At 41.2% G+C, this 19,958-nt stretch overlaps 1 protein-coding gene across 8 annotated transcripts in view; it reads left to right on the top strand.

The window, feature by feature from the left end:
- EBF1 (EBF transcription factor 1) overlaps window positions 1-9,933 on the top strand; it is a 273,631-nt gene extending 263,698 nt beyond the window's left edge. For 4 of the 8 annotated variants that reach the window (XM_027896382.1, XM_027896381.1, XM_027896380.1 and 1 more), the window contains exons 15-17: window positions 1,782-1,976; window positions 2,344-2,412; window positions 6,704-6,732. In XM_027896382.1, coding sequence (XP_027752183.1) covers window positions 1,782-1,976; window positions 2,344-2,411 — 263 coding nt within the window. In that variant the 3' untranslated portion in view covers window position 2,412; window positions 6,704-6,732. Of the gene's footprint in view, window positions 1-1,781; window positions 1,977-2,343; window positions 2,413-6,703 lie in introns of all 8 variants that reach the window. The other 4 variants (XM_027896387.1, XM_027896386.1, XM_027896385.1 and 1 more) reach the window with 1 other exon arrangement.
- The last annotated feature ends 10,025 nt before the right edge of the window (window positions 9,934-19,958 follow it).

The raw sequence follows: 19,958 nt of genomic DNA, 5'->3' as shown, positions 1-19,958 counted from the left end.
TTGACTTCACTGAGAACTTAGTATTAGTCAGTGAAATGGGACAGTGGCTCTCAGAGTTTATGTTTTAGTGTCTGTACAGTGAACGCCACAAAAATGTAAGTCATACAAATCATATATTCCACAGAGTGAAGAGCCTATGGTCTACAGTCCCAGTTATGGAAATATTTATGTGCAGGACTAAGTTTCTGCATTTTGATATTAAAGGTTTAGTAACCTGTTTAAATATAAATACCTTTCTATTGGTAGAGGCCTGTGAACCTCTTCTGCAGCTGCTCACTCAGCTCAGTAGTCCCTGGTCACACGAGAGGATTAAATGAACGGGACCTGCCCAGTTCCTCTGACATCACTCATGTGGCACAAAGGATTCCACTGACATCTGTAGAAAGCTGACAGCAGAATCAGGATGGAGGGTCTTGTCATATAAATAGGTTTGTAGGCTGAGACCATAGCATGAACATGACAAACAGACTGATGAACATACCAAGGTTTACACATCAAATTTAAGTGAATGGTGTAACAGCAGGAATGAATTATTTTGAATTGCATGGCTAGAGTTCAGAATTGAAAAGAGGATAGGGAACCTGACTTAAAAAAAAAACCAATAACTTCAAGGTTTCTTATCTGCTGCAAATTTGGAAGAAATTATTTACCCACATAACTAGTACTTATAACCTGGGAATTGCAAACCAGTGATTATTTTTGTACTCTAATAATAATGTAACATGTAATGTTACAAAGTACCTTACTTATTAAGTTGGATTTACTGTCATAGAAACTGCACACTCTGAATTCATAATATAACATGATTGATGAGACATCTCCTTTTGGAAGCAGATGCCAGTAATGCATTTAAAATACTCTAGCAGAGTATTATTTCATATTTATGAACGAAGTCCTCTTTAGAATAGCATTTCACTTTCTAGCCCTGGTTCTCTTTTCTATTTTGGGAGGTGTTCTTGGTAAATCTGTCATTCTGCTAATGCCTAATCCATTGAATCAGAAAATGCTTCAATCATGACCTGAAAATTAAAAGGTGGCATTCTTAATTAAATCAATAAACTAATTGCTGTATAGTAGCAATTCAATTTAGGTGCTTTGATTGCTCTCCCTTAGCAAGTACTTCCAGACACAGAGTGACTTCAGACTAAGATTGTATCTGTCAGACTGTGAAACTTTGAACATTTAATTTCCATTAATTGATTTCCTCAGTGTTAACAAATATGATATCAGATTCTCAAATAAGAACTTAAATAGGGTGATTTTTATCTAATAAATGCAAATAAAATAATAATTCAAAGCCCAGATGATCAGAATTTTACTCTATAATATGTAATTATTCACAGCCCACTTGTATATCTAAGCAGTTTCTAAACAGGAAGATGAATGAAAGTATGGGATCTTACATTTAGTCCTTCCCTTTTGTTTTCGGTTTTTGGTTTGTTTTTGGTTTTTTCTTTTTTGGATAAGAGGGAAAACTGGCAGTGGTTTCTGAATATTAAAGTGGCTGATTTCATTTTCATGAAAACAAATTCACTTAAAACCTCAATGATGAATACATGAACCAAAGATATTTATCCCACTACATGGCAAAAAATTACGGTTTATCTGTGTTTAAAAACTGAACTTTCTATATGGCAGGCTTGCATTTTGAACACTCAGTTCAATCCCTAAAAAAAAAAAAAAAAAGGAGAGCATCCAAGAATCAGAATTCTCTTGTTTCTGCAGCCTGTTACTATTGAATACTAAAAAATGCCTTTTGTGGGGTCTCTTTTTCCCTCTAGTTGTGCCATCAAGTCCGACAATGGCCTCCTCCACTAGTCTCCCCTCAAACTGTAGCAGTTCCTCTGGGATTTTCTCCTTCTCACCAGCCAACATGGTCTCAGCAGTGAAACAGAAGAGTGCTTTTGCACCTGTCGTGAGACCGCAAACTTCTCCTCCTCCCACCTGCACCAGCACCAACGGCAACAGCCTGCAAGGTACGTGAAGCCCAGCCTGGAGAGTAGGTGGCTGCTCTCAAACTGCGAGTTCCCGGTGCCTTTGCAAGGCTCTAAGCAACACTGAGTTGTCAAAGGGGATAGAACACAGTGGGGGATCCCTGGTGGTCTCTGTCTCAAAAGTTTCCTACTGTAAATAGTAACTGGACTCCACCACCAGCCCACCTTGTACCGTGCAGGTGTTTGGCAACCACCCTACCTCTAACTCAACTAATGCTGCTGAATTGAGAGGCTGTGTCCTTTAAAGCACGGACCTACTGTTATGATAAAAACAAGTAATATTTCAGCTTACTAATACCGTCCTTTTTCTTTCTTTCCTCTCTTATTCCCTGTTGTCGTCCTTTATCAGACCAGTCTTTTGTGGACTCTAGCAAGTACTCCACTGCAGGGTCTCTCCAGGGGCTGGCCTTCTCCTGAAGTACGTCACTCAATCTTCCCTTCCTTTTTGTCCTTTGTCATAGTACACTTGTGCAGAAATCCTACTGAGAGCAAACAGACCGTTACAGAGTTTGGCACAAACCTTTCCTTTCATAAATAGGAGATGCATTACAAACTAACAGCAACATTTTCCAGTTTAACTTGTACCAGGGCAAACATTTAGTTTCCACTGATTAATCTGCTTCTGTGCCAATTAATTCCATAAATGGTGCAGGGCCTTTTGGAAAGCCTATTGAGCTGCTGGTATCAAGGGGCTGCTCCTTTTCTGCCTCCCTTCCCCCTTCATTACAAGTATTCCAGCATTAGCACCCAAATCCGTTTGAAGTGTTGATGCAGGCGAGGGAGTGATGGACAAAAGCTTGTCAAACTGAGGGTGCTGCAAAGCCCAGCACCGCCCATCTCATTGTTTGGCTCAGCCTGTTTTACAAGGTTGTGCCTAAACCTTCCCGTGCAATTCCCTCACCGTGCATTAGTGTGATGAGAGAGACATTTTCATGCTCGCTTAGATCCGGGAGTTTCCATAAGCAGATGCGTCCAGCTGCCTCCAACAGTGCCAGAGGTGGGAAAGATTTTGTGGTATGTGTTGTGCTTCCCCCAGACCTGAGATCTGTTTCCTTTTCACGTGCCTGTGCAAACTACCCAAAGAGCATGAGCAGGGAATAAAATCTGTCATTGTCAGAGCCACGTTCAGAAGGAGCTGTGCAGAATATTGTTCCACAGACTCCACATGTCACTGTATGTCCTCTGGAAAGAGGAACACTGGGCTTGAAGGCATAATGCTGATAACACCACTGACAGCCAAAAAAAATCTATATGCAAGCAGAGTAGAAGGAGTTAATTCGTAAAGGCTGGGATCTATTGTGCCTGAAGGAAAGCACTGTCCCTCAGTGTATGTTATTCTGGTGAACTGGGGAAGAGGAATCCTTGAAGGTGCAAAAACACACACTCAGAAATTGCATAAATACTTAGGAAGGTATATTAAGAACTTGGATACCTTCAATCAAGACATTGTTGTAAATACAAACTGTGTCAGGAATTAAACACAGCAAAATTTTCAGATGAGCTGTAGCATTTAGGAGATTCATTTTTGGACATTTAAAAGATTGGGCACTGCTGACAGGCTACAAATTTTAAAAGCAGCAGGTAAAAACATTTTCCGTCTGAATTAAAAAAAAAATAAGTCTTTGAACATGTTAATGTTTTTTCCTCTCTTCACCTTGTCCCAGCTTGCTGTTGCGGATGGAGAGAAAAAATGAGTAACAGGAGAAAGCTTTTTCAGGCACTATTTTTGCTTTCACAAGACAGAGAATTCTCAGATTCCATGTACTGAGTTATGAAAAGCAATTATGGAATGAGCTGAGAGTACTGGACACAACTAGGGCTTTCTGATTGCCTCCTCATTATGTCACATCCACATCTATAGCACCCAGAAACCACACAGATCTGAACATTTCCCCTAATTTTTATTTAGCAATTCAGTTTTCATAATAGGAATGAGACACCAAGAGATGGTTCATTTTTAGGTCATCACTGAACTTCTTGGCGAGTTAGAGACACACAGCCTTCAGTCCCATGCCTTCTGACACCACCTGAGGCTTGTAATAATCATTCAGAGATGCACTGCCTGTTGTGCCTTAATGCTTAAATAAACAACCATGTGTAAGGAGGCTGTCTTATCTCTCTTGGGCTTCTGGATACATCAGAAAGCAATCAAGCTTTCCTTATGTAGCTTAGATATCAGCAGTAACTCACTAAAACAGCAGCTAGTCTTATCTGTTGTTCTCTTTGCCATGCAATTTTGTAAAACCCAAAATACATTATTTCTATAATTTGCTAGCAGTAAATACAAATTAGTGTATGATAGAAGAAATAAAGGCCATTGGTGGGAGTTTTTCTACTCTCTGCCCTCCCTTTCTGGAGGTGGTGTGATCTCATACCTACACTGTTTCCTACTGCTATCTCTGTTTTCAGGATCAATAACATGCTACAGCTGAGAGAATTTGCATGACTAGATGTAGCACTTATGGAATAAAAGTGGAGCGATATAAATGAAGACTTGCAAAGAATGGAAATATCAAAGCTTTTAGGCAGAAAAGATATCATTTGCCATTTGCCTTGTAATTTAATTCAGAATTTCAGAGCTCTTCAAAAATAATAATGCTTTGAAAAAATGAGCATCTGTGGCATTTGTTTCCAACGGCAAAAGGTGTGTGTCTGATCTGTAACCACAGGGAAATGTCTAAACCATGAAGGAAGGAATTGCAATCATCTCACCTTTTTTTGGCTTGTAGGGTAGACATCTGTGCTGTCCCAAGAGAGACAATTCTTGACCACTTATTGGTGAAATTGATTTGGTCCTGATGAATTTTTTAGCTTGGGAGTTTTTGTTGGGATAATGTCTTGACATGTTCTGAATAGATACTTTTTCTAAAGCAAAGTTTCGATACATTTAGAATTTATAAAGGGCTGAAAAGCACAAAAAATCATGAAGTAGTATGTACAGAGGATTAATTCTATTGCACTTATCACATACAGGAAGGCTCTACCCATTCCCATGTCCTCAACTCCTTGCTTACCTGAGCAGAAAAAGGGGGCTCTGTGGTCAGCTTTGTCTCCCTCTGCACCAATGTCCTCTATGCTTCTCACATCAGTGTCTTAACCTAAACTGTGGGGTTTAAAGCAACTTAATTCACCTCTCTATCCCTTTCATCCTCATTCTCAGCTCCTTGAAGAGCCCTTATGTGGGGTGGAAACAATCAGTACAGTAATTCCACATAAAACCATTGCTGAATGATAAATTCCAATAATTTGAAATGCTGTTGCAACGTCACCTCTGAGGATGGCCTGTTGCAAACACGTTGGATGTGTTTTGCATTCTCGCCTTCTCCTCTCATTTTATTTCATTTAATCAGTGCAGTTTACTCGAGCTGTTCTCCCCTTGCTGATTAGACTTGTAATTCTTGCACATATGGTGGTGTTTGTGGAGAAAACATTTCCCTCCTCTCCCCCTCCAACCCCAAATCTGTGAGTCTTTTACTTTGGCTCTGTTCTTATCAAATAATTGCAGCTGTAATTAAAGCACAATGAATCAGCATCAGTCACAGGGTTGAGTTCTTCCTTAAGAAATTACATGTCCAGATGTCTGCAATGGCAGGCAGTTCCAGCATTTAAATCATGTGCCCATGAAGTGCCACCAACCTGAAGGCAAATCTGTTTTCTACCTCTTGGCAAATAACTGTACAACTGGCCTTTTAGAGACACATTGTTGTTACAGTTTTCATCATAAACTTCCATGACTACCCCTTGCAATGATGTGCTTGCTCACAGTATGTCACTTGGACACGTGATATGTTTGATCTGCATTGAGTCCCCAGTAAATACAGAGAGATCAAGCTGGAAGTCAAACTACTTGGAAGACTATACCTTTTGACTTTTAGTAAATGTCTCCCTGTTAAGAGAGGTGGTGGTTTTACAGAAAGTGAAGCTAGGAAGCATAATAAAGAAGTAGTGATGATTCAACTTAGCCAACAAAAGAGAAAATAAATAAATATTAACATTCGACTCACTCGATGTAGTTGGTGGTGTCTGCTACAAGTGCAATAAAATCATCAGATGCTGGTCTGCTAACTCACCAGTTGAGGATATATTTCAAATTAAAAATTAGCTTTGAGAGTTTAAGTCCTTTTCTGAGCATCTGGTAATACATCCATAAGTCCCAGAGATGAACACTGAAGTTATAAGAGAACTGGTGTAGGAGAATGACCCATGTCAATGTGACAATGCAAGGGACACCTCTCCAGGTCCCAAACAGTTGTGGCCTGTGGGGCTCCAGCTGTTTTCCCATGTGTGGTGCAAGTATCTGCTTAGCTTTTAAATGAATAATAGAATGCATGGTAATGGATGGGTCAAATTTGGGCCTCCTGGCCATTTCAAGATTTTGAAACTAAAATCATAAAAAAAGGTTGGGGTCTGATACTGATATTGGGGAAGGACATTGTTTCTACGAGAAAATCAGTAATTTCAGCCAAGTTACTTGCAATTTAAACCTTTCCAGTCAGGAGACTTCCCATGATTACTGTGTACATAGTTGTCTCTTATGAATGATACTTATGTATAAATTTAACTCAAAGTACAGCTGAGTACATTTCTAGTAAATGTTTAAAGCTCTGAGGATTTTAAAAGTTGCTTGATAATGCAGAAAATTAACCTTTTCCCCCCCTCTCTTTCTCTCTCTCTCTCTCTCCCCCCCCCCACCCCTTTCCTTCTGACAGCTATATCTGGCATGATTGTTCCCCCCATGTGAAAGAATTGCCTTGAAGAATTTTATTAATGAAGAGGTTGAATTCTGCTTCAGAGAGAATCTGATACAAGTCCCAGAGTGGAACTTTTTACTCAGGCCTTTTTAAAAATAAAAAAGAAATAAAGAAGGATCTTACAATAACTGCAGATTTTTAAACAAAACAAAAATCACCATCCTTGCAAATACTGAAATTAACAATCTACAATTGCAAGGTGTTGATTCAAGTTGTCCATCCCAAATACCTGGGAGATATATTTATTGTATGTTGATAAAAAAAGAAATCCACTTTTTTTTTTTTTTTTTTCGGGGTGGGGGCTTGCTTTTATTTCCTTCTGGGTTTTTTTGTGGTTTTTTTAAGGCTTGATTTAACTCAACACCATTTGTCTTTTATAAATCATACAATTACACAAGGGACACTAGAGATGGAACTCCACATTTTTAATTTATGAATTTTTTTTTTTTTTAAAGCTGTGTAAAGAAAAATGGAGTGGTGTCATTTACATACAAGTCTGTATGGGACAGAATAGAAGTGCCAGTTAGTTTTTCGTAGAAGAATTATGGCCATTTAATTAAGGGTCGGCTCATATATGTTGCTTATCCAGTGGTGACTTGCTAATATGATGCATTTTTAATGTTCTAAATAAATAGGTATCACTCCCTAGAAAGCTGATATTTTTGGATGATGAGGGCGGGATGAGGGGTGGGATAAGGAACCTCTGCCTTTAATATCAGGCTGAATGATTGTGTAAATAATGCGACAGGAAAAGTTCATCATAGGACGCCAGGTTGGAAGGGGGCTCGAAGGTCTAACCTTTTTCAGCAAAAAGCTGGTGAAGGGGAGGGAAGGGATGCAAACACACTGCTCTTGAACCGAAAATCCAGTGCCTCTAGATATGATGCTAAAAGTGCAGAATCAGACGAGCACAGGTCTCTCTTTAGCTGATGTGTCAGGCTCCTTCCAAACGAGCAGCCTTCCCGAGGTGCAGCTTGAAACGCCGCTCGGATGTGGCCTGAGGACACAGACTGTGGCCATCCCTGTGGGGTTTTTCCAGTGTAGCACTTCTCCCCTCGACCTATTTTCATGGGGCAGGAAGAGAACAGCCCCTGGCTGCCGTTCCCCATCCTCCCCACCCAAAAGCACAGGTTGCGTCAGCCTCCCACTGGGATCGTTCCTGTATCAGTCGACCCTCTCAGTCTGTATCGTACTCTATAAAGCAACAGGTAACTGCTTTTGAATAGCGAACGGAAACATGAGGTTAGGGGAGGGTGGGAGGGGGAGGGGCCGTTAGGAAGGTTTCAAATCAAAACCATAGCTTCTGTTTTACAAAAAATTTTGCTATCATTATCTGGGAAGTGTTCTTAAAAACTATTAGTCAAAGAGGCAGCAAAGCTCTGAAGATGCATTACCTGATATTTTTTCTTTGCTGTTGTGTTTTGTATGTAGTTATAAATACTGTAGATTTTTTGTGATTTTTTGCCAAAGTTGTTGTTCTATTTATACATTTTAATGTCTTAAGACAGTTTTTCAATATCACAAAAAAAAAAAAAAAAAAGAATTTTACTGCATATTTTGCAAAAAGAGCTCACTACCTTTAGCTTGCACATACTTGCAAATTAATTAAAGAAAAAAAAAGCTTTTTGTTTCTGTTTTTTGTTTGTTTGTTTGTTTGTCGGGGGATTTTGTAAAATATCCATATAAATAATGTATTTATCTTTGGAATTTGTACATTGCTTTTTGTCCCCTACAAGTTTATTTTATTGTGTATGTTTGCTATGTGAAAAGTGCTGATTTGTTTGGTCATTCACCGTTGTATTAGCTGTTTAAATGTGATTTTAATACATTTCATTTATAGGGTTGATTTTTTTAGTATTGTTTAAAACCATGCTTCCATTTTTTTTTTAATTTCCACCCAAAAGCCATTGTCTATTTTTGTATTATTTGTAAGTTAAGAAGTTTTTTCCAATATATGGCAAAAGGTAGCATATTATTCTTGTAGCATTTAGTTATGTAGATTTTAAAAAAAATGTATCCTTTGCTTTTGAGGCTTAACAAAAACTAATGCTGTTTTACTCTATTAATATGCATGGGATTTCTCCTCTTTGGAGTGACGCATTTTTGTGCATTAAATATGGGGAGAAACTTCATAGAACTCAATGAAAATACTTTCTTTCTTAAGTCTGCTTGTATATTTCTCTGTCTTTCACATAAATATAAACCAGCAGATTGGATGCCTTAACAATGCAAATCATATTCATTTCACTTGTACATTGTACTGTGCACCAGAACTGTCAATCATCACTAACATTCTAAGAAAAAAAAAAAAAAAGGAATTGAAAAGCACAAAAGAACTGTTTTGTTACCTTAAAACAATATAACTTTTTTCTAGTCAAGCAAGAAATCATTTACAACGATGCTGCAACTGTGCATGCTTCCTGTATGAATTTTGCAATGGTTTTCACTAGAATGTCACAGTGTGATCTTTGGGGGGAAGGGAAGAAAACAGGATTTTTTTTTTCATGGTGAGAAAATAAAAGAGAAAACTGGAAAATATGAGAGACATCAGTTTATTGCTTCTCTGTATTCCAAGTGATTATTCTAATTCACATAGTAAAGCAACAGCACGACAATGTAATCAAATTTAAAGCCATATTTTGTCCAGTGACACCGTCGATTACTCTTGTAGAGCTCCACTCAGTCCTAGTGATTTTGACTCCACTCTTAGTCACAATGTTTGTAGTCTCTAAGCCAGTGTCCAAAGATCCTTTGACAATGTGCATAATTTTGTTTTGTTGCAGCTACTTATCGTGATCTGATGAATGGGAACTTATCAAAAATCTCCCCTGCACCACCCTTGTCTTTTACAAAGTAAAAGATGCAGCTGTTTACAGAATATGGCTTTAAGTGGAAACATTCAGATTTCAGTTTTAACAAGGTGAAGCTTCACAATGACTGGATTGCATAAAGTAATGCCTATTTCCTCACAGTTGTACTAGGATGCAGCTAAAATGAAGTCATCTCTGAAACTACTAACCTTTCACCTTCTTATCTAAATCTTTTTGAATAGACACACACACTGTACAGTTCTATTGTTAGAGAAACTAACTACTGTAGAGATTGTTATAATTTTTTTGCAGAAATTCAAGCTGTAAAAACTTTTCAACTTTCACAATATTTAATTAAAGTTACTTCCTGTCTGTGAATAGAGCTCCTAGTTGTGTGTTTATTTTTCTGCCTCTGCTAGCTAGTAAGTGGGAAAAAAAAAAAAAATATAGAAGCCAGAGGCTAGTGAATTGTCTCTCTGAAATAAGGGAGAAACAGAAATTCAAGGAATTACACAATCAAACATAGTGAGTGCTGGTGCACTGAAACTCCTTTTCCTTCATTACTAATGGATTTCAAAGGATCCTCACTCAGAATGCTTTTCATCCTGTTATCATTAATCTTATTATTTCCATTGTTTTACCTTTATTTGCCTGAAGGGTCAATATATTTTTGTAGTGGATTTCAGGAGCATTTCTGGCTTTAGGCACTCAGTTGCAAGAGCTGTCTCTCTCTAAACACAATGATCCTGAAGTACAAGGCACTTGTATCCAGTGCCAGAGAGCCGGGGAGATTTAAGTTTTCATCTTGGTCATATTTAAGTCAATGGCAACACTTCAGGGACCAGGTCTTGAGTGACCTGCTCAAGCCTAGATCCAAGAACTGCACCTACATCTGCTGAGCTGTGACTGGCTTCTTGACTTGACCATGAAGGAGGCTCCTACAAAGTGTTTCCATTCTGCTGCCCTTCCTTAATGACAAATCCGTCAGCTGCTAAATTTGTTCTGGGCATTCCATTTCCCTCTGTACTGCTCTGGCAGGAGAGGACCATAAGGAACTTTACTTCTGGCATGTGGAGGGCTGACATACTGGAACTTAACTTCTCTGTAATACAAAAGACCTTTAAACACCACACCTAATGCAAGGTTCCAAGCATTCCCAAGGAAGGAATAGGGACAATCAAAACCCTTTAAACACCACACCTAATTCAAGGCTCCAAGCATTCCCTAGGGAGCAATGAGGATGTTTGGGATTGCAGTTAAATCATACCTTAAAAAATTAAATTTACTGAAAACATGACCAGCTGAAAGTGTCTTCTTGCAATGTAAAGTGTTGGATATCTCTTAAATGTTAGCAGATCCCCTCCAGTAGTTGTTAGACGAAGGAAAGCTGCTGGCAAAGTCAGACCCAAAATGTGTTTATTCTGTCAGCACAAGAGATCTGTTTCTTCTGTCTAAGATAATTCTCCTGCTTCTCTTTCACTTGGTGTGAATATTGGCAGCTCTCACTGCAGCTGAGGGCTCTGTGAGTGCTCAACTCTCTACAAACATGTTGGGTCACATGAATCTGAAAAGCAGGCTGAAAGATTTAATTCAGGATGTAGTATAACCTGTAATAGGTGAAGCAGAACAAGAGCTCTTTTTCAGTCTTTTGGATCCAATGACAATAGCTTTGTTTGAAATTTAAATTTAGCCAGATTTAAAAAGAAAGGAGGGCGGGGGGTGGGCAGGGGATTAAGATGGCATGAGACCTCCTTCAGATGAAGAGGAGTCTGCTGGTCAGCCCCAGTGATGTACTTCTGACAATCCAAACGGAGCTCACCTGGGTGACAGCACTGTAATAGATGATGCATTGCTTTCTTGATGCCAAAAAAACCCTCCAAAACCCAAATCATATGAGGACCAGGTGCAGGGGTCACATTCAGGCTGCAGAGAGACACATGGCCAATGATGGGTTATATGCCCAAAGGGAGAGGAGAGTCTTCTGCTATCACACAGAGAAATCTAGATAAAAGGTGTATAATGGCATGACCTATTGCTGCCCTCTTACCCTCTTACCTTTGATTTCTTTACCCACTGAAGTAGTCATTTTGACTGCAGGGTTTGTATCTGGCAGTGGGATTGGTAGTATTTTTTTATGGGTCGGTCTCTGATTTTGTATTCAGTTTAAAAAGCCTCAAAATGAGCTGCCTTCACACTGGTTTTGTCTGTGTGTCTGCTAATTCCCTTTAGAATCAGTCTTGCAGGCTCTTGCCACAGCTGTGTTGTGTAATCATTTATGTAACTGGGCTTAACATCACAGCCTGTGCATCTTCTACCATTGCACGGGGCAGCCAAAGACACATTTAATGTTAAACCATTGATTTCCTGAGTTCCTTCCTGTTTGCTGCACCTTGTTCCCTAGTTCTCCTGTAGATATTCACATTGTGCTGCTGTACCAAAGATGGGTTGGAGCCTCCCACAGAATCCCTGATCCCCAACTCAGCTCCATACTCCTTCAGTTCCACAGGACAGAAGGTTCTGGAAGAGCTTTGGCAAATGCCACATTCCCCAGGCTTTTTCAAAAGTGGGCCCACTCCATCTTAGTTTCTTTACCCTCATTACCCTTTCAGGCAGGTTGTCACTGAAGTCCATTCCTCCAGTGCATGGAAGACAATACACAGTCTTGTTCTGCTCCAGCTGTGCTTTTGAACACGCTCTCACCTGTGTTGGTACTCCCATTAAATGTTGAGCTGCTGTGACAGGCTTGGCTTTGCTGTGTTGTGCTATGCAAAGATAATCCCTCCTTTTTACGCAGAATCCCCATGGCTTTTTATTTCTCCCTCAATTTAATTTCATTCTGTACTTTTCTTTCTTGTGCCTGTCTGTGCATCTCAGACCGTGGGATGGAGATTCCATGAGGAACATCCACCTCATCATCTCACAGCTGTGACCATCTGCTTGCTCATCTCCATCCACAGCAATATTACAGAAGCAGCACTTGCTACTCACTTCTTCCTCCCTTCACTTAATTATCATTGCACTAAAAAAAAGTGCAGAACCTAACAGTGAGCATTCCAAGTCCACTCAGTACAGTAAGGCCACGTCTCAGAGATGCTGAGCCTGACACTGAGCTTCACTGAGACACCTGGTCAGTTGGTTGCTGCCTCCTTGCTCACTCCTTGTACTCACTGTTTCATGTCATTGCCACCTCCTGCCTGCCCCCACCACCATTGTCTCAATGGCACACTGCCTGATTTGGGCCCCATTTGACATCTCTGTTTCCTCTATTCCCAGAAGGAGCTGGCTCTGGCATCCCTTTTCCCCAGCATATAATGCTGATATTTCAGTAGGGGAGGTCAGGTCAATACTTTAGATAAATAAGTAATAGTTCCAACTCCTCAACCCTCTTCCTTTCCTTGGTGCCCTTGAGGATACAACCAGACCAGAGCTTATGGCACTGCTCCAACATGATTGGCAGGTCATGTGAAAGAGCACACATCTTAGAAAACTTTAATAAAGTAATTCCAGGACACCAATGCCAATGACTACCCAGGTCACAGCCTAACAGCAGGGATGGCAATTCCAGGTGGCTTTTTTTGTGTAGACTTAGAACAGCAGTAGCAAATACAGTGCTCTAACACACATTTCCCCTCTTATTTTAAATGAAAAACCTAAACTTCATCACTAATTTGGATGCACATTTGAAGGTCTCAATCAAAAAAATTATTTAGATGATCACTTAGCCCTTTCCTGAAACATATAACAAATTCTGTCCTATAAGTCCAGTCCAGTCAAATTCTGTTTTTTATAAAGGAATGAAATGATTCTCTTCATTTTTTGTTGAAGTATATGAATCCCTAATTTCCCCATATTTATTTATGTCAAAATGTATCTTGTACTTTAGGTCCTTACAAGAGTTTTAGAGGGTTTGCAAGAGTGTCTGACCATGCCTTGGTGATTCACTGCAGCCTGGCAGCTCTTGACCAAACACATGAGAAAGACAAGGACTGATGATGTCTGTAGCTCTGTACAAGTGTGCTCTGAAGGGGCACAGGTTATCTGGTTGAGAATAACCTCAGGATAAATTCTCCAGTGAGGCAGCCTCTGTGACTCTCTGTAAGAAGGCAGCAGCTCAGACCTGACCTTAGCTCAGGAGGCACAAAAATGCTGCCATGTGTGTGCTCAGATGGGAAACTGTGTGAGCCGTGACAAGCTCTGCAAAACAAGCCCCAAGGTGAACCTGGTTGTAAAAGTTAGCTTTTCTTCAGGATCCAGAGGAAAAGGGAGCACAAACATTGCACAGAGGCTCACCTCGTTGGTTGTTGTGCTTCAGTTTTCACCTCCGCTCCCTGCCAGACCCACACTATCCCCCCAGATTTGCAGGGGTCCTGCCCACTGCCCCACTGCCTCCCTGCCCACCATCCCTGCCAGGAAGGGCTCTGCCTTCAGCCTCCTTTCCGCGGATCTCACATTGCTCACCACAGCCTGCCCCACGCACTGCCTTGCTCCCCTTGCCACCATTAACTTTGCCTTCAACCTCTGCTGCATCATTGCCTTCTCCTGAGGGTTCCCTATTTATATAGAGGGGAAAATGCTGTTGCTGGGACTGGAAATATTTTGTTACCTTTTTCTGCTTAAGTGCGAGGCATTTTTATCTGTGATCTCTGGAGACTTATGCTACAGTGGGACTGATTTTATCCACTTACTCAATGCACTTTAGTTCAATAATGATTACAGAACTTCTACATAATATATTAGGTATAGCTGATTTCCCAGGGTTTGTAGCCCTCCATCTCCCTAAGCATTTAAAAAGGAATCTCTCTGTGATAGGTATTTATGAATGATACACTCCTCGACAGTCATGATGTAAAAGCAATAGCAGCAGTGGGTCGGGAAGGAAGAAGAGGCAAGCACTCGGCTGGAAAATGCCAAAGCCTGTGGATAATGCAACCCAGGAGCAACGACTTGCTTTGTTCATTTTATCCCTGCTCCTTAGCCCATCAGCAGTGACTGCAATCTACGGAGTTCAGGCAACCCAGGCCAGATTCCCAAACCCTCCCCTCCACCAGCTTAACCCAGTCAGGCTTTTGGCAATTCACTGGCTCCATATCAGGACTGGGTTGACCTGGTCTCTCTTTCTCTCTCATTCTCTTTTTTTAAATACAAGTTGAGCTTTTCAGCTTGCTCAGCTGTGGATTTAGCAGCCACGAGCAGGCCTGTCTCAGCCAGCATGCCCAGCTCTGAGGTGCCTGAAGGAGTTTCAGAAAGCCTGAACATTTGTTTTCTTCAACAGCAAAAGGAGTAGCAGTGTTTGTGGTCATGGCCTCCCACACACCTGTGGTTAGACTGTGTGCCCTGACACAAGAGACCTGGTCCTCAGCTTTCCTCAGCAGGAGAAGCTTTCTATGCATATTTTCCCAACCACAGAGATTGCAAGGCTTCTCCATCCTTTGCTATCCCAGATATTAGTGACCCTCCATCTGCCCTCCCTGGCCTGGCTGCTCATCACCTGGCAGAGGCCACTCATCTCACCTCCATAAGCCCAATACTGGCTTGTCCAAAGACCATCCATTTGCCATAGGGAATTTTCCACACTGAACCAACCACCTTGAACCAAGCACTTTGCTCATCTTATGGTCACCAAACTCCCCAGACGATGGTCATGCTGCTTCTTTTATTAATTTTGGGGGTTTTTAAAATAAAATCCCCACTTTAACTAATTTTATAATAATATCTTAATTTTGGTAATGCTTTTTGGCAATGGGTTCCACAGGCACTGTGTTGTATTTACTCCTTGTGCAATGGGGTGAGTGGCTGCTGGGGAACCGAGGGGATGGGGACAGGGATGGCTGGGAATGCTGCTGCCCCTGGCCAGCCCCAGTGGGGCAGTACAGGGCAGCTCCCATCACTGCCACAGCCCCTGACTGACGCCAGGAAATAGCTCAAGGAAAGTTGCTACCAGCTAACAGCTGTTTCAACAGTTTTAATCACAAGGCGAGCTGTAAGATAAATAAATAAATAAAGCCTATGAAGTGACAAAACAAATGGCCTGGTATCGGAGACAGATTTGAAGCTTCTGGCTGCCTTCGTAGGAGAGCAGCCTGTGAGCTCTCACCCTCCCTCCCCCCAAATAATTAATTTATCACTTAGCAGCACTGTGGCTCTCCAGAAGGCGCTTGGAGATGGCGTTTGAAGGTGAACTGCAGCCCTCTGGAGGGGCCCGTGGGGCAGGGGAGAGAGGCAGCCGAGTGCTGGAGTCTACAGGTGAGCTGGCAAAACTGCAGGAGGATTTATATCAACCTGCTCGAGCTACCATGAGCCAGCACGAGCTATTTTGTTCTGCCATCACAAATCACTGTTATGCCCTTTCTGCCTTAAACACTGTGGATCAGCTATAACAACACTTGATATTTATTTTATTTCAACTATCACTCTGATTTGTCAGGTGTATTTTTTATGCACAGCAGGTGTACCCTAATGGGGTTTAGGGAATAAACAGCAAATTGATGGGCTTACACACCCATTAGCTAATGGATTACTAAGCAAAAGGGACTCTGTTTAACCCCACTGCACTTAGCCCACTGCTAGGAGGAATGTTAAAGACTATAAGCTAACACTCAAATGTCTCTTTGTGGACCCAGGGGAAGAGAGCTCAAACTTTAATGCAGCGCTTTTGATAGGCAGGTGAATGAATGTGGCTATCATTATGCAATCACACAGCTGTGGAACTATTTATCAGCCACACAACATGCCCCATGAACCCTGTGTGCTCCTGTCCTACCACGCTGCCAGCCTGTCCCTGTGGTTTACAGAAAGGGTTCAGCAGCATGAATTCCCCCCAGACAGAGGTGCTTCCCAATTCCACTTGTACAGTGCATGAGGGAATCACAGAGCTGCCACTGTGGCTCCACATTCCCACAACCCAGCACTACACACCTTGTTATGTGTATTTTTGTACAAAGGCCTTGTGTCGACACCAGCTTTAATCAGTTATTTCAAGATAGATGTGCCTCGTTAGCATCAGAACAATGCAATTACTTCCCCTCCTCCCCTCTCTCCAAATCCCAGGGTTTTATTGGCCTATTAATGGTTTGATTTGTTGTTGGTAGAAACAAGAAGGATTCCAACTCATTGATCATATTATCCTACAGATATCCAGCAGAATAAATAAATGAGATAATAAAACCCAAACCATCCACTCAAAGGTTACATTTTCTCAATCTTTTAGTGTTCTGCATCATAGTTTATGTTCCCTTTCAACCACAAATACACCGTTCAGTGCAGTACACGACAGTTAAAAAAGGTCTGTAATGTTAAAGGTTATATTTGCAATCTTTTGCCATCTTTCTCACACGGAAACAAGTCCCACTGATCCCGCTGTCCACAAATGCAATAAGGAACAACCCTCTGACACAGGTGTATAATCAAAAGCCAATTCAAAAGGAGCCCTCTGTAAATATCACCTAAATCCAGGCATATGCATGCTTGGCTGGAAGCATCGGAAGAGTCCTGCTGACTTCAATGGGATGGCTCGGGCATTTGAAGAGAAATAGGTGCATGTGTGCAGGAGAGGTGAAGGTCGAGGAATAAAAAACCAAGAGAGAATATAGTTTTGTGTTGCTTTTCTCTAAGCAGTGACACAAAACCTCACAGCCAGGGGGAAGCTAAGGTCCTTTCACACTCCTTTGTGGCTGCCTGTTCCTGGGGTGCTTTCAGGTGTCCCTTGCATTTAGCTCTGTAGGCCTGTTGGGGTTGCAGGGCTGCTCAGACGGTGCTCTGGGGGACATGGGATGTCTGTGGCAGAGAGAGGGGATGTGGCACTGATCGTGGCCTCTCTGGTCTTTCCCTTGGTGCTGCCTCCTTCCCGGATCGGGGGGAAAAGAGAAAGAGCTTCAGACACCTGAGCTGCTCAGGTAGGTCAACAGCACTTCTGCAGCAACTGCCACAGACACAGAGCAAGGACAGAAGACCCTGCGAGTTCAATATGATCAAACTGACAGCCCAGGTCCCTCCTTGCTACAGGGACCAGCAGTCAAGCAGAAATCTATTTATGCCCACTGAAAGGTGAACTGCTCTGTTACCAACTCGCAATGAACCTTTGCAAGTCTGGTGTGGTTCAGATGATACAACTTTAGCTCGAGGTTTTAGACTCTGCATTGGAGACAGTTTAATTTATGCTGGAATTAATCAGCATCAGTCTAAGAGGCTGGAGCAGCATAGCAACAAGCTTGTTAATTACTAAGCAATTATTTTACTCAACTTTTAGACCAAGGGGATACCCAAAATATCCGCATCTGTTTCATTTTGAGCTCTTATTGTTCCTTCCATGCTGTAGCTGAGGTTATTTTACAGCACCTGTCAGTCATAGCAGTAACAACTTCCACAGCAGCAGCTTCCATTTGGCAAGCTCACTGTACAGAAAGTGCTGTGATGGAGTGGAAAGGGTTTCTTTCTTAATATTATCTTCCCCTAGGATAGACTATCTTGCCCTCTCCAGCAGAACACGCTTGGATCACACTGCAGAGTTTCTGACTGCTGCTTTTAAAAAGGTATATCTGTTTGTTTCTATCAACACATTTCAGCTCCTCTGGCATGCTGTCTCTGCAGCTCTAATAGAGACACTTCACATGTAATAGGGTCACACAGTGATCCTCACGTTCAATTCCATTCTATCACCATGTTAAATTGAAACAATGTGTGTGCATCAGATTTCTGCAGTGCAGTGAAGCTGCAGCACCCACAAGTTCTGCGATGTGATGAAACTAATGATTTGGATTTTGTTTTCTTGGTACCACATTCAGCTGGTGAACTCTTGAAAATACACCCTACCCCATTTTCCCTCTGTCTCTTTACCTCTCAAGAGCTTTCACCAACAGATCTACTTTCATGCCAGGGGAAAAAAAAAAAAAGAGTAATTCTATCAGTAATTTATGGAAATTAGAAAGCTGATTAGCATAAAGCTTCTACTTTTGATAGTGGGGTTACAAAAGTGGGTTGATAGGTAAAAATGATCTCCTTAGTGATAATTAACTTTGATCTCTTAAATAACTGTTAACTTTCATAAAGAAGGAGAGTACAAATGACATTTGCATCATGGCAACTGTAAAAAGGCAGAACATAACTTTCATTGGAGATTACATGATAAGCTCTGTTCTCGCAGAAAATATACTCGTTTCAAAGCAAAATGACATGAATTGTCAGGGACTGCTGGGTTTGTTCTTATATCCTGTGCTACCCTGAGTGCACTGAGATGAGACATTGCATATGCTTGTGTGAACAGCTCTGTACACTCATGTAAATGATATGTATTTATCTACAAGAAAATGACAATGCATGCTCTGCTTAGCACTTCTATGAGACCGTTCATCCAAGGACTCACGAGTACTTTATAAACATTAATTCATTCTGACTATGTGACTGTGAGGTAAGTAAATATTAGTCTTATTGTAATATTATTGGGAAATGGAGAGACACAGTAGCTAAGAGACTTACTCAAGGTCAGTAGACTATAGCTCGAGTCCCGAGGTTCTGGTTGTGTGTGCGGGAATGGCCCCCCTGGCTCAGCAAATGTCTTTGGGCGTTGGAGCTTCACTGTGCACTCCCTGAACTTTGCTCTGAATACTGTTTTGAAAATTTTCCCATCAATATTCGTTTCTGAACAGTTTCACAGTGCCCATTTGGCATTGGACAGTCCTACCACTGCTGTTTTACAAGCGGGAAAAAGGAGGCAAAGTAGGAAGAACAAAAATGCAAATTCCCGACTAGACGCGAAGATCCAGTTTGAGGGATCAAGGGCCCAGCAGTTTTAACCAGGAGGCTCCTGATCTGCAGTTCCAAGTTTAAGCCAAAAGATAACTGGTTGTCTTGAGTTTTATGGACTCATTAGTAACCAAGTCTTCAAGCAAAACTGAAGTTGTAGAATCCCACTTGAATTTACACAGAAGCAAAGGAAAATTTTTGAAGCCCAGTGTACCAGACAGTAGTTGTGAGTCATCTGAAAATGGATCTCAGTAAGACTTACAGATGTTGCTGGGGTTGAGATAAAATAAGTGTAAACCAGAAGTTACATATGAAATTAAGTGTGTATTAGGAAATGAACACACACACATGGGGGGGATGAGACAAGTAGCAAATTTAAAATAATATCTTAATAAATAAATCCTTACAGCTGTACAGCCTCTGAATTTTTCAATTGATGGAAATCATCTTAGGATCTTTCTTGCACACTTAAAGCTGCTGGCACACTGACTTGTTGCAAAGAAACTATTGCAACATCTCAATATGTTTCTTCACCAGCTCCTCCAGACACAGAGTATGCTGGCCACTCTCTGAATCATTTTATCCTGTCATCTCTCTGCCTTTGATATGCATGAAGTTAAAGGGAAATGGCAGTCTCCTAATTTCTATTTCCACCCAATGTCATG

This window comes from Empidonax traillii, unplaced genomic scaffold (assembly GCF_003031625.1).
Source record: "Empidonax traillii isolate 1590-97213 ecotype Southwest subspecies unplaced genomic scaffold, ASM303162v1 scaffold495:size1017845, whole genome shotgun sequence".
NCBI classification, from domain to species: Eukaryota; Metazoa; Chordata; class Aves; order Passeriformes; family Tyrannidae; genus Empidonax; species Empidonax traillii.
This window is presented reverse-complemented; position numbering and strand designations above follow the sequence as displayed.